The 14,385-nt window shown below is 40.8% G+C and overlaps 1 protein-coding gene across 3 annotated transcripts in view; it reads left to right on the forward strand.

The window, feature by feature from the left end:
• VANGL2 (VANGL planar cell polarity protein 2) overlaps positions 1–11,659 on the forward strand; it is a 129,966-nt gene extending 118,307 nt beyond the window's left edge. For all 3 annotated transcript variants that reach the window (XM_077258049.1, XM_077258066.1, XM_077258056.1), the window contains exons 8-9: positions 4,371–4,602; positions 9,181–11,659. In XM_077258049.1, coding sequence (XP_077114164.1) covers positions 4,371–4,602; positions 9,181–9,441 — 493 coding nt within the window. In that variant the 3' untranslated portion in view covers positions 9,442–11,659. The remainder of the gene's footprint in view (positions 1–4,370; positions 4,603–9,180) is intronic.
• Positions 11,660–14,385: the final 2,726 nt, after the last annotated feature.

The following is a 14,385-nucleotide window of genomic DNA, read 5'->3' on the forward strand; positions in this document are numbered from 1 at the left end:
AGTCAGAGCGGGAAGCGGACGGCAAGGGACCTGACGGACATCAGATGGTGAGCATGTACGGTTTGTTTTTTTTTACTTTTACGCTGGTAACCACGGTAAACATCGGGTTACTAAGCGCGGCCCTGCGCTTAGTTACCCGATGTTTACCCTGGTTACAAGCGAACGCATCGCTGGATCGCTGTCACACACAACGATCCAGCGATGACAGCAGGAGATCCAGCGACGAAAGAAAGTTTCAAACGATCTGCTACGACGTACGATTCTCAGCAGGGTCCCTGATCGCAGTAGCGTGTCAGACACTGCGAGATCGTAACGATATCGCTAGAACGTCACGAATCGTGCCGTCGTAGCGATGAAAATTGCACTGTGTGACAGTACCCTTAGCTTAGAGGACCAGCCTCTGTCTGCTGATGACTTGTTTGTCCTCATTGGTCAACCTCTTTAGGTATTTATTGCACTATTAAAGAGGATCAGTGACTTGCCATAAATGTGAATTTATTTTTTTTTCTCCTGAATCCATCCAGCGGTTTTTCTTTAGCCTCTTGGCCTCATAGTACTTTAGATATTGTCCCCTTTTTCTACTCTCTAAATCTAGCCTTTTTACCCATCTAGGAGTGGTCCTCAACCACAGGCTTTTTGAAAATCACGCCCACTTGTTTAACAAGACTAGATCTTCATGCAAAGAATAGCTGGCCATATCTCAGTAACTGAGAGGCTCAGGAACAAAAGAACAACAACACTGAATTCAGGAGATCAGCGGAATTTACACTAGGTTAAAAAAAAATAATAATTTTTATGGAGAATGTCTGGACCTCTTAATGGGCTTCTTCATGGTAAAATAGAAACATCCTCATGTTGCCCCTGAAAGGAGCTTCTGTGACAGGTTTTTAATCTTGTTCACACATTCTTGGATCAGTGAAGATTTATGTTGAATCTTTTAAGCCTGTCTGTAATACTCTGCCTGTATGCTTCTTACACCAGATTGGTGACGACTCTAAGACCTGTACTGACCTGTAGCTTCATCTGTCATCATCTGCCTCTTGTGATAATCTTGGAATAGATAGCTGTCATTTTCACTTACAATAATCGTCAACGGCAGCAAGTAAATCCCGGGAATTTAGGATAATTTTCTACTCAAAAAATTTTCACCTCATTCTATAGTTTATTAGGACAGATGTCTACTTAGAGGGCAATGAGGATCATTTTAGATGTCAGCATTTTCCAACTTGCATTTACAGTGGGGGAAATAAGTATTTGATACTCTCCAGATTTTGCAAGTTTTCCCACCTACAAAGAATGGAGAAGTCTTTTTATTGTAGGTACACGTCACCTGTGAGAGACAGAATCTATAAATAAAATCCAGAAAATCACATTGTATGAGTTTTACATAATTAATTCGCGTTTTATTGCATAAATTAAGTATTTGATACAATAGGAAAACAGAACTTAATATTTGGTCCAGAAACCTTTGTTTGCGATTAGAGGTCTGACATTTCCTGTAGTTCTTGACAAAGTTTGCACACACTGCAGCAGGGATTTTGGCCCACTCCTCCATATAGATCTTCACCCGTTGTTTCAAGACTGTCACTAGGCAACATTGAGTTTCAGCTCCTTCCAAAAATTTTCTATTGGGTTCAGATCTGGAGACTTTGCTAGGCCACCTCGGGAGCTTGAAATTCTTCTGATGGAGCCACTCCTTAGTTGTTCTGGCTGTGTGTTTTTGGTCATTGTCATGCTGGAAGACCCAGCCAGGACCCACCTTCAATACTCTGACTGAGGGAAGGAGGTTATTGGCCAAAATCTTGGAATACATTACCCCGTCCATACTCCCTTCAGTACGGTGCAGTCACCCTGTCCCCTTTGCAGAAAATCAAATTCCAAAGTATGTTTCCCCCACCATGCTTCACGGTTGGGACGGTGTTCTTGGGGGTTGTACTCATCTTTTATTCTTCCTCCAAACACGGCGAGTGTAGTTAATACCGAAAAGTTCTATTTTGGTCTCGTGTGACCAAATGACCTTCCCCCATATCTACTCTGGATATGCAAGGTCTCTGGATAAGCGAGACCTTACATACCCTGCCGGGTTTTAATCTGACAGTGTAATGTATTACTAACGGTAATGTTTGAGACTGGTCCCAGCTCTGTTCAGGTCACTGACCAGGTCCTTCCTTGTAGTTCTGGGTTGATTCCTGACCTTTCTCAGAATCATCCTTACCCCACAAGGTCAGATCTTGCATGGAGACCCAAACCAATGAAGGTTGACAGTCATCTTGTGTTCCTTTATTTTCTAATAATTGTGCCCATGGTTGTTTCCTCTCACCAAGCTGCTTGCCTATTGTCCTGTAGCCCATCCCAGCCTTGTGCAGGTCTACAATTTTGTCCCAGGTGTCCGTAGACAGCTCTTTGGTCTTGGCCATGGTGGAGAGGTTAGAGAGTGATTGAGTGTGTGGACAGGTGTCTTTTATACAGGTAACGAGGTCAAACAGGTGCAATTAATACAAGTAATGAGTGCAGAGTAGGAGGCTTCTTACAGAAAAACTAACAGGTCTGTGAGAGCCAGAAATCTTGCTGATTGGTAGCTGATCAAATACTTAATTGCATTTTATTGCATGAAATATCTTTTTTTTTTAATATATATATTTTTAGATTGTCTCTTACAGCTGAATTGTACCTGCAATAAAAATTACAGACCTCTCCATTTTTTGTAGGTGGGAAAACTTGCAAAATTGTCAGTGTGTCAAATACTTATTTTCCCACTGTATTGATGCTATGTTCATGGCCTCATAGAACCCATTCATACAATAAAAACACAAAACGCTTTAATTGTGGATAAAAATGGCCGTGTAGTTTATTTAGGGTTACATAAATTAATTAATCACCAATAAATAAACTCCATAAATTATAAAACCAAAGTACCAAACTTTTCCAATAAACCAATCCACCCAGACATGGGTGATTTTCCCACAATTAAACTACACGACAGTAAATTTACAAGAATTCAGGGGAGGGAGGGTGGGGTCTTCTTTATCTTCTTCCGCTGACAGAATGACCAGATACCACAAAACAGGTGTGTATATATTCAAAAAAAGAGCGGCAAAGCTGCTTACAGCCAATAGAAAACCGTTTCAATAGCTGCCAAACATACCAGAAAAAACTGGATAAAACCAGTTTCACACTTTCAGAGATGACTGACCTGACCTTTACTTGACCTTTCTTCTGACAGAAAGCCATATTAAATGACAGGGTCCATGAGGCCATGAGACCCCCGCTATATTTCTTTCAGGTTTACGCGGGGGGGGCTAACATTACAGTTGTTTTGTTGCTTGAGGGTCATGGGATGCGGCACAAATGGAACAGATCTTAATGAAATTAGAGCGAAATAGGAGAGTATTAGAAGTCTTTTTGGTTCAATCATGTGTTTCCCGCACCACCATCATTTATGCATGTGGATACTGGCATTATCTCTTTGTGTGAATAAGGCTCGGTGATTCTAGAATTAAAGTGTATCGGTGTAGGAAATTCTGGTACACCTCAAAAATGGCCCCACTTTATCAATGCTCATGTGTCCATGAAGCTCTATTTTCAGTTCTTTGTTTGACAAAGGATATTTTTTCTGCGTCTGTGTGTCATCCAGTTGTTTCTGTGAAGGGGACTGGCTGACTATTTCCAGTTGCTGAGCTGGACCATTTTCTGTCATGGCTGGGACACTGAGAGAGAAGGTGTCTGTCTTAGGGATTGATACAAGCTAGTCACAAAGCCCCTTCATACACTGGTCTGATAACATGCTTTACAATTGGTATTTTAAAGGGATTGTCTCCTCTTCTGTCCTCAAGAGAGTGCACTTCTCCTCTGTCTCCGGTTCACCAGGGGTGGGGGCGGAGCACTCCTGATTACTGACAGTTCAGACCCACTACAGGGCTGAGCCACTGGCCTAACTGTACACCCTTCGACACAGCAAACTGTGCCATTGAGGCTGCTGGATCTAATGATTTGGCCAAGTTTCAGCGTAGCGCCGGCAATCACAATAACACAGAGCTTACAAGTGCTGCACTTCTTGTCAAGGAGACCCGCCACCACAGGTTTGCCCGTAACCCTCGGCAATGAGTGGTAAACTAAAGTAAATTCTGATTGTATTGAAAACAAAGAGGATTTTTACTAAGGGGGAAATGAGTTATTTGTGTTTTAAAAGCACTTTGAAATTTAGCCATTTAAGAAAGTGACGCAACCCCTCAATAGGTACTTTTAAATTATCTCCACCACCTATTAAACAAGAGTGTATGACTTTAACAATGGTTTTCAAATAATCTGTATATCCTCTAATTATTATGACATTCAGATGTTCCTCTGCTTTCTTGATTCTGTCATTTTAGGTTGGTGGTCGCCGTAGAAGAAGCCTTCACTCACATCAAGAGGCTACAGGATGAGGACCCGAAAAACCCACGTGAAGTCATGGACCCCCGGGAGGCTGCTCAGGCTATTTTCGCCTCAATGGCCAGAGCCATGCAGAAGTATCTCCGAACGACGAAACAACAACCATATCACTCCATGGAGAGCATCCTGCAACATCTTGAGTTCTGCATCACCCACGACATGACTCCAAAGGTTAGTGGGTAACTTTTTCCTGTAACAATGTCTGCTACTATTCATATTATTTGGGTTTCTTTCTGGGATTTAGATTTCCTTGACTGGAAAGTAGCTTGGTGACATAGTCACAGAACCATTGGTTCTTGTACACAAAATCTCAAAGAACCTCTGTAGAACCTCGATCATCTAATTTGAACAGTTCTTCACCCATTACTTGCTGATCTAACTCAACCTGAGATTTGACATCTTGAAATCGAAGGACTTGGTTTGGTCATTGGAGCGCCCCCACGTAAGGGCAATGGGGTACTCGGCACCGGGTCCTTCGGTTCGGGGGATGTCACGGTGGCCTGACCTGGTCCATGACCCTTTGAGGGACGTCCAATAAAGGAAAGAGTTTTTATAGTTTTGGGAAAGGTCTTTAAAGGGGTAGTTCGTGACGCCACCTGTGGTATTCGGTCAGGGTGACCGACGCTGCCTAGGGGTCTGCTGGGGTGATGTTATGGCAGCTAGATGGTATACCTTCCCACAGGTGAAGTGTATCCCCAGGGCTTCCCAGAGGTGTAGATGGTGATGGTGGATGATGTAAGGCGCAGTGAAGAACGAGGACACAAGGTTGCAGTCTCTTTGCCTTTACTGAAGACTTCAGCATCCACAGTCCAGGGTACAGACCACAGGGTAGGCAGAGTCCGGCCGGTCTGAAGGCAAATCCAGAGTCCCCCTATCCAGGTGGAAATCAGTAGCCTTCCTCTAGCGCCTGTGTGTTGTTGTACCTCCCTGCTGAGCTTCTCGGTAAGGTCCTCACAACTGTTGTAGATGTTCTAGATGTTATGTCTTCCTCTCTGTCCCCCAGATGGTATGGATAGGACAAACCCGTATGACTGATGGCCTGAGGCTTTTTACAGGGACCCTAGAGACGCCCCGGGCCCCACAAGTTGCCACCGTGCCTCCTGGGTATATGGTCGGGCAGCCAACGTGGAATTAACTGTCCTGCCAGTCTCTGAAGTAAAGCGTAGAGACTATTACTCCCTCGGTATTCTGGCTACCGGCTTCTGCCCCTCAGAAGGAGGCAGCCTTTTACAGGGCAGAACTCCTTCTGGTTTTATCTCCTTGTGCTATGACTTAGTTTCTCACCCGCTACAATACAATTCTCTTTGTGTCCTTTCTTAGGATGCTGCCACACGTGGGGCAGGCGCAGCTCCGTGGCCCGCTATCTAGGCCTCTGACAGGATCCCACCCCTGTCAGGGCCCTCTCTGTCCGCAGCTCTGGGATGTTCCTCCTTTCCCTCTGTCTGCCTGACGGTGCTGCCTGGGTGAAGCCCAATCAGCTTCTGACCCAATGTTACCTGGGCGAAGCCCAGTCAGCTTCTAACTTTCTATCCAGTCCACCAGTTTTACCTAATTGTGAGCAGTGCCCTAGTGGATAGGAGCAAGGCTCCCTCTGGTGGTCTGGAGTGTGAAGTGTGGTGTATGGTTTGTGATACCTGGTAAGAAGATCTCCTTTATTGCCATCAGATGTAATATCACTCCCCCTGGTGGAAGAAAAACATTACTGCAACGACCAGGTCTCTGGGGCGCTGCATCATCACTAGTGTTGAGCGATACCTTCCGATATTCAAAAGTATCGGTATCGGATTGGATCGGCCGATATCCAAAAAATATCGGAAATCGCTGATATCGATACCCGATACCAATGCAAGTCAATGGGACACAAATATCGGAAGCTATCCTGGATGGTTCCCAGGGTCTGAAGGAGAGGAAACTCTCCTTCAGGCCCTGGGAACCATATTCATGTAAAAAATAAAGAAAAAAAAGAAAAAATATGGATATACTCACCCCTCCGACGGACCCTGGACCTCAGCGGTGCAAGTGTCTGCCTCCGTTCCTAAGAATGCAGTGAGTGAAGGACCTGCGATGACGTCGCGGTCACGCGACGTCATCGCAGGTCCTACACTCACTGCATTCTTAGGAACGGAGGCTGCCGGTTGCACCGCTGAGAGCCAGGGGCCGTCGGAGGGGTGAGTATATCCATATTTTTTATTTTTATTCTTTATTTTTTACATGAATATGGATCCCAGGGCCTGAAGGAGAGTCTACTCTCCTCCAGACCCTGGGAACCATAAGCACCGCACACGCCGAAGATGACTGGGAACTTATATGAACTTCCGATTCCGATTTCCGTTATCACAAAAATATCGGAACTCGGTATCGGAATTCCGATACAGCGAATATCGGCCATTACCCGATATTTGCAGTATCGGAATGCTCAACACTAATCATCACCCTTGCTTGATAATAAGTTCCCTGGATTGTAAACTAATTATTTATTTTTAACAACCTTAGACTCTATATCGAGCCACGGGAACTTGATGGATGAACGCTGTGTAGAAAGTTCTATCTTGTACCAGGCCTAGATAGGACCACCAGGGTCTTCTCTGCGGCTATCTTGATAGTATAAAGCCATTGAGTTGCTGTTCTTCCTCTTCACCTTGTTTTTTTTTATTTTTCGGACCATGATGTCCTTCTCCAGTGATTGTAAACTATTAGTGTTCTGACTTTTCTGGCAAAGTTGGAATTCCTATGTGTCACAGGACGTGGGAAATCCTAAGATTTGGCCTCAGGCTGGTACAGCATCGAATATTTGTGATCGCAGTTAATGTTTTCATCTTCAGTGCTGTTCTTTTCTATTGCGGGTTCGGTGCTAGCACTATGGGATACCTCTCTATTTGCTTCTGACATGACCTGTGAAACATTTCCCGCAGAGGTGTTAAGCTTCCATAGGACAACTTGTTAAACTGAGGCTTAATTCCTGTCCCTATTTAGCTGTAAATTTTCCACATGTAATCTGATATTTTTTTAAGGTACAACCATGCCCCCTAGTGTTCCCTAGTAAAAGAATACAATCATCTCCCCTACAAAGCTATTGGTTTCAAATGACAAGGCTTTACTGTACCTAGCACTCACATTTTATTAAATATTCACATCTTTCATTCATATTTAATCATGGGCTCTCTGCAGAAGTCTTTGTTGTACGCTGAGCAGATGCGTGGATCACACCCCGAAGCCTTTAATAAAAGTCTGAGAGAAGCTCTTGAGATCTTTAAAAACAACCATTTGTCAGATTATAAACACTTGGCTTATGTTTCAGTCGACGGGTTATGGTGGAGATTGGGTCCCTGAATTTTTTTTTTTCTAAACATTTAATGCTTCTTTTAGGCTCAGACCACAGAGGTTCCTGTCTGGTCATCTTGAATCTCTTGTGATTTCATCCGGTTTCCTACTACAAATTTAATACAAAAAAACATAATTATTAGTAATATTTTAATTACTGGTGATGAATCAGTAGATTCCAAGTTAATGGAATTTGTCCAAAATTCGCAGATTTTTGGGAGTTCGGTTCACATAAGTTTCTTCTCCCCTCTGCCCCTGGGCTCCTTCTCCCTTCAGGTTGCTCCTCATTCTTGAGTGCTTCCATTGCCAGCTAGGCCTAGACACATGATGTCAAGTGGGGCGATGCACAACATGCATGTGTCTTAGCCTAGCCGGCCCAGCAAGTGCCAAGATTAAAGAGGTGATCGGTGTTGACGTTGAGTGGGGGACTTAGGAAGGTAGTGTGGACTTGGATGGGAGACATGAGAGGCTAGGCAAGTATTATCATTTATTGTTGTTCTTCCACTTGCCAGCCTATCTATTTATTCTTTATAGGGTTATGGGAACCCTCAGAGCACAATAAACTTTTTTTTTTTTAAACAACAATCATGGCTCATTTGATTCACCAGGAATAAATTTGCTGCAAATCAGAGTTCCCGGCCGAATTTCATTGAATTTGCCAAACTGGAATTTTGTCAGACTCGCTCATCTTTAACAATTACATGTTTTTAGTTTGAAATGAGCTTTTCTAACATAAATGCAGAAGAACAGAATTGCCCACAATGTGTTTTACAAGTGGTTTAGTGAAGTTTGAAACCAGGTAGTTTGTGAAACTGCGAGGTTATACAGAAAAGTTTTGTGTAGTTTTATTATTAGTTTTTGACTGATGATCGGATTACAAAAGGGTCAAAGAGGATTATATTTCTTGGAATTGATATGGATTATCTGTATGAATCACATCTAATACCTGAAAGAAGTCCACAAACGTCATGGAACATCCATTCAGATGGTCTCACAGATCTGATTGGTTAGCATCTGGATCTCTGGATTCATTCAGCCTTTTTGGCCACAAAACCATATTTACTCTTGTTTTTTAAATTTTATTTTTTTTAATTTTTAGCTGAGCATAGCACAAAGGAAAAAAAAAATTAGGCTTGCATACCTATTCCCCGTCACTCCTCCGTAGAGCTGCTCTGGTAACCAGCCATACTCCTTATATGTTCTTGTGATTTAAGGCAAACAAGCACGTTCAAGACAACTCAAACTAAATATTATATGGTATGGAGAATGTTCGAGCAATATAATTTGTAAATCTGCTTTTCAAAGTCTGAAATATGGAATTTTTGGCATGTGCTCTTGGTTGAGAAGCACCAAGGATCTTCTTGTGAACGGTAATAAGATTTGGGTGTCATCAGTTTACTTTATATTTTTTTTATGTTTCCCCTGCAGGCTTTTCTCGAGAGGTACTTGGCTCCAGGACCAACTATCCAGTATCACAAAGACCGCTGGCTGGCTAAACAGTGGACTTTGGTCAGTGAGGAACCAGTAACCAATGGATTGAAAGATGGGATTGTATTTGTTCTAAAGCGTCAAGATTTCAGTTTGGTTGTCAGCACCAAAAAGATACCCTTCTTTAAGCTCTCTGAAGAATTTGTAGACCCTAAATCACATAAATTTGTAATGAGACTTCAGTCAGAGACCTCAGTTTGAAACGTAAGGACCTTCATCCAGATGGACAGGAATACAAAAAAAAAAAAAGGAACGATGGTCGCATCCTTTTGTAGATCTGTGGCTGTCCTTTTTTTTTTTTTTCTGGTGGCTTCTATGAACTATAAAGTTGACTTTTTACAGAAACCTCAACATGCCTTCCTTGGGTGTGCACCAAACAGTAACTTCAACTCTGTCCATGTGTGGAATATCATTACTTCCATTTTATGAAGGGAAATTAGACCCCCATTCTTCCAGCTACCAGGTGGCTCAATGACTCTCACCATAGAGCCGATGCTTCTGTTTGGTTTGTAATCATTATTTTATGTCCTCTTTCCATCTTGGCAATAATTGAGATCTACTACTGTTTCCATCAGCTGAGACTTCAGGAATAAGACCTACTCCGGATTTTTTTTTTTTTCAGGACCTCATCTTCACCAGCCATGGCCATAATCGGATACAAATATTTGGTGCCAAAAAAAATCAAAGGGCTATCAGTTGATGCTTTTTCTATCCTCTGAATTTCCTGGTGCTGTCCCCACAAGGTCCACCTTCAACATTTGGAATTATTGAATGCTCCAGAAGATACTCTTGACATGAAACAATGTGGTCCTTCTAGATAAAGTTCCTCCATAACTTCAAAAAAGACCGATGTGATGGCAAAAAAAAAAAAAAAATAGTTCTCTTATTGACATAAATGTTTTATAACCCAGGCAGGTTTGCTTAAAAACCACTAAACTGTGGCACTGTTTTTTTGTTTTTTTTTCTCCCAAAAATATTTCTAATTTGTACAAAATAGAAACTTCAAATTTGTAAATGTACATATATAGGCAGGATATCAAGCTTTTTTTTTTTTTAATTGCAGAAACGTATTGCCAGTGTGGTTTCAGATGTAAATTCACCTTCATAGTGCATCATACACTTCTCTAGAATTTTTTTTTCACATTATTTTTTATTTTATTCATCTTTTTTTGTTTTATGGGTGCCAACCAGGAAATTACAAACTGTTACATTCCAATATTGTGTCTGTGGATTAACTCGATCCCCCTATAAGTGCACTAACAGCCTTGTCATCTCGTTTACAGTCTACAATCTATGGACCCCCCTGATTGGCTTGCCTATTTATGTCGATATGATCATTTTATGTGTGATGTTGCTTCATTTCAGTCTATAGCCTTTTTGGTTGAGTGGTGGAAATTTATTTCCTAATTTTTTCATCTTTTTTATAAATAATCTTCATTTTTTTGGCTTCAGCTTTCTTCATAAGACCTTCTCTTGACAAGATGAGAAGACAGTAGGATGTGGTGTTTACAGAAACATTTTACTTTTTTTAAAAAAAATTTCCATTGTGATGTCTCACTTTTAATATAAAAAGGACTTTAACGTTTCTAGCTTCTCACTACTGAAGGACGTAAAAAATTAAAGAAAAAAAAAATAAAGTTGTTTTTACACTACCTAACTTATTTGTTGACAAATGAGTAAAATGATGTGTGCGAGGATGTTCCTGTTTCTGGCTATTTGTTAATCAGTCGGGGTTTATCTCGGCCCCACGTAGAAACTGAAAAATGATTTAAAGGGTATATTTCCCATCCAGCACCTAACACATGTATGAAATGGAAACTAATGCTAATATTCTTCATTCCACTGTAGCCACCATCGACATGTTCAAATTAAGGATTTACACATTGAATTGGTTTAAAAAAAATTATTACAAAATTGAAATTTCCTATGTTTAAGGATTTCCAGGAATTTAAACAATCTTTACTTTTGTCAGAATCTGACAAATTGCTTCTACATGAAATGTAAGAAAAGGGGCTTCATTCTACTCACACGTTATGTGTGATCATATTAAAGTTTTCCATATGAGTCCTAATTGGTATTGTAATAAACTCCATTAACTTATTTTGCTTCCTTCTCTCCTAAACTCTATGCTGAAAGTGTTGCTTTATCTGCTTAGTTTGTGCCTTTTAGAAGCTGATTTGAACTGCTGCTCTAAGTAAGAATCTGGACTCAGACACTGTTTACATACATTCTCTTTGTGAACTACTCTGCTCCCCTCCCCCAGAGGGAAGATTATTTGTTAAGTGTCTTGAGCAAGAGATACTTGCTAGAACAGCAGTTCAAAGCCGCATATAAAAGAGCATGATCTAAGCAGATAAACCAGAAGGAAGCAAAACAATGCAATAGAGAATATGGCAAAGATTTGTCATTTTGCAAAGACTGATTAAGAAAAAAATAGCTACTCTTTTTAAACTAAAATAACAAAAATACCTTACTTCAAAAAATAACTAAAAATATCACCACTTTGAGATGCCAAAACCCAAAAGAAAAAAAAACCCTAAACTTTGCCTGTTCAAAACCGACCAATAATTTTTGTCATACGATTGGCTGGACTGGGGGCACTGTTTTATTAATTTTGTCTTAAAAGACTTCTGCCTCGTGCACTTGGTCTTATTAAAGATCTGTGATGAGGTACCTATAGCCTACCATTGGTTCACACTGTATCGTTGTGTTTTCATAAAGTTGTTTTTGTTTTCTTATGGATTCCATGAGAACAAGCAAGAAATGTGAGTCATCGCTTGCCTTATTATGACGGTCTTACATTTACGCAGTTTCACAAGTCCATGAAACATGGTCCGTGTTCGGATATGAATATTCGTCCTGACCGTGGAGTCTCATGACCGGACTGTGTTTCATGTATGTCTGTCTGAAGCTGGCCATAAGCATTACTACTAAGAGAAAATATGATGCCCCATGGAATGTCTATGTATCAAAACACAAAGCGCCTATGGCCTCATAATAATAACTCATAGGTACTGTTGTGAAGCCTCTGTACTTTGGAGGTATGAACCCATACTTGAGCTTTCTCAATAACTTTCTATGAAATGTAATTTGTAAGAATTTTAAGGCACAATTGCCAACAGGAATTGTAGGGTAGGGTTGAGCAAAAAGATTTGCATGACCACGTTGGTAGTCCATGGCCACCGAACCAGGTCACTGTGTACCTCTTACTACCTGCAGCATATTCAAGGCCTTTTCTGATTAATAGTCTTCCGTGACTCAACGTATCTGTTACGCCACAATGTTATGACGTTGAAGAGGTGCTAAGGATGCCACAGGTATCGCACTGCTCTAGTCAGGCAGCCGCAGACTACTGCCATGGCGGCTGAACCAAGGTCCTGCAAATCTTTTTCCTCAAATCTGATTATCACTGTGACTTAATTTAGAAAATAAATTTTTCTTGGCAAAAAAGTGATTTGTCTTTGCCCTTGAATGTTTTCTTCCTCTTGTTTTAGTCATCCTCTCATGAGCCTCAAAGTTTTTACTTTTCGACACAGTTTTCAAAAAGTTGTCGCACTTTAAATTTGCCTTGAAGGACTACTTTTTTTTTGCACCTGGAAAGGTTCTTCAGGGCAGCTAATTAAAAATATGAATGTGTGCATCATCCAATTAGCTTTTCCAAATCAAATTTTCATCTGCATGTTGAGAACATTGTGTAGAATTTGCGTGTTTGTGGCACATTGCCCTTATGACGTCCATTTTTGGATAGGATTTATCATGTTTTCCTTGTATTCTGCTCTTCACTTGGTATTACCATTTGTCCAATACAGTGACGGCAAATTGTGGGATCAACATAAAATGAACGAAAAGATCAGTCTTCAAAAAGTAGGTTATCTTGATTAGCTTAGCAAAAAATGTACCACTTCTTGGAACTAAGCCTAATTTGACACCAAGAACAAAGGTTCCTTTAATGTAAGTTCCCCTTGGGTTAGACTATTCACGGACTACGTGTGCTTGTGGAGATACTAAACAGGTCTACTATTAGAAATCTTTTCAGTTTTCTTTTTCCATGAAAAAGATCCAACAGAATGAGTTAATTGGAAATTAGTCTTAAATGTGCCCCAACCAGGTTGTGAGAATCAAACCTTTTCATGACGTGACCTGTTCTTTTGCTGATGATCTGAACGTTTGAGGTCAGATAGTGCCTCATTTTGGCTGGCAAACAGCTGCCTCATAATAAGATAGAGCCTTTAGAGCTTCCAAAAATGTAGTAAACCCTATGCTCAAACACAAGATTAACTTAGTTTTTTTATTTTCTTTTTATACTTGCTTAGTTCCTTGTTTTGACGCTATGTTTTTTTTATACCTTTATTTTTTTCATTACTTATATCCTTCAGTTTAAGTCTCAAGTCATTCTAAAAAAGTAACTTTTGGTGTTAAAACTTCCTGACTATGTTAAACGTAGTTTTACGAAAGGGTTCTACTGGAATACATAGTTTTTTGCCCATTTCTTCAATTCGTAGTAGACATGAGCAAAACAATTTGCAGGACACTGGTCCCATATCCACATCAGTGCGAGGGTCCTGTCAACTTCTTTGGCCATCCCTTTAATGCTAACATTCTAGGCCCTACAACATCATGAGATTTAGTCACTGGGCTCACGAGACGTCATGACGTATATCTTGGGTGCCAACTAAGGACTCTCCTCCAGATCCTATGGAGTATTGCTGCGGATATCTTGTGAATCTATTTGATCATCTCTAGTACATGGAAAGATCCATATTCATCTAAAAGACTATGTACCCATTAGTATTAATGGTCACTAAGACTTCTTCTTTCATTAGACCTCCGTAATGGTGCAGTTCATCCTTTATGCACATGGCACAAAAACTTGGGCTATTGGGTCCTAAAAAAATTTATTGTCCCTCTACATCGAAAAATGTGTGGTCTGTTCCTTGTATTGGCCAATACATACGGCCATCTATGGCTGGCTTTGACTATTTGAGTATTCTTTAGATGAGTTTCCAAACTAAATATTTACTTCTATCCAAATTAGGTATCTTGAGGTTTTTCAACGTTTATGACTGATATTGGTATCCGGTAGGTACATCAACATCTGCATTTTGAAGATAACGGGCCATCCTTTACAAATGCTCTTTACTTTAG

This window comes from Ranitomeya variabilis, chromosome 1, assembly GCF_051348905.1.
Source record: "Ranitomeya variabilis isolate aRanVar5 chromosome 1, aRanVar5.hap1, whole genome shotgun sequence".
In the NCBI taxonomy this organism is placed as follows: Eukaryota; Metazoa; Chordata; class Amphibia; order Anura; family Dendrobatidae; genus Ranitomeya; species Ranitomeya variabilis.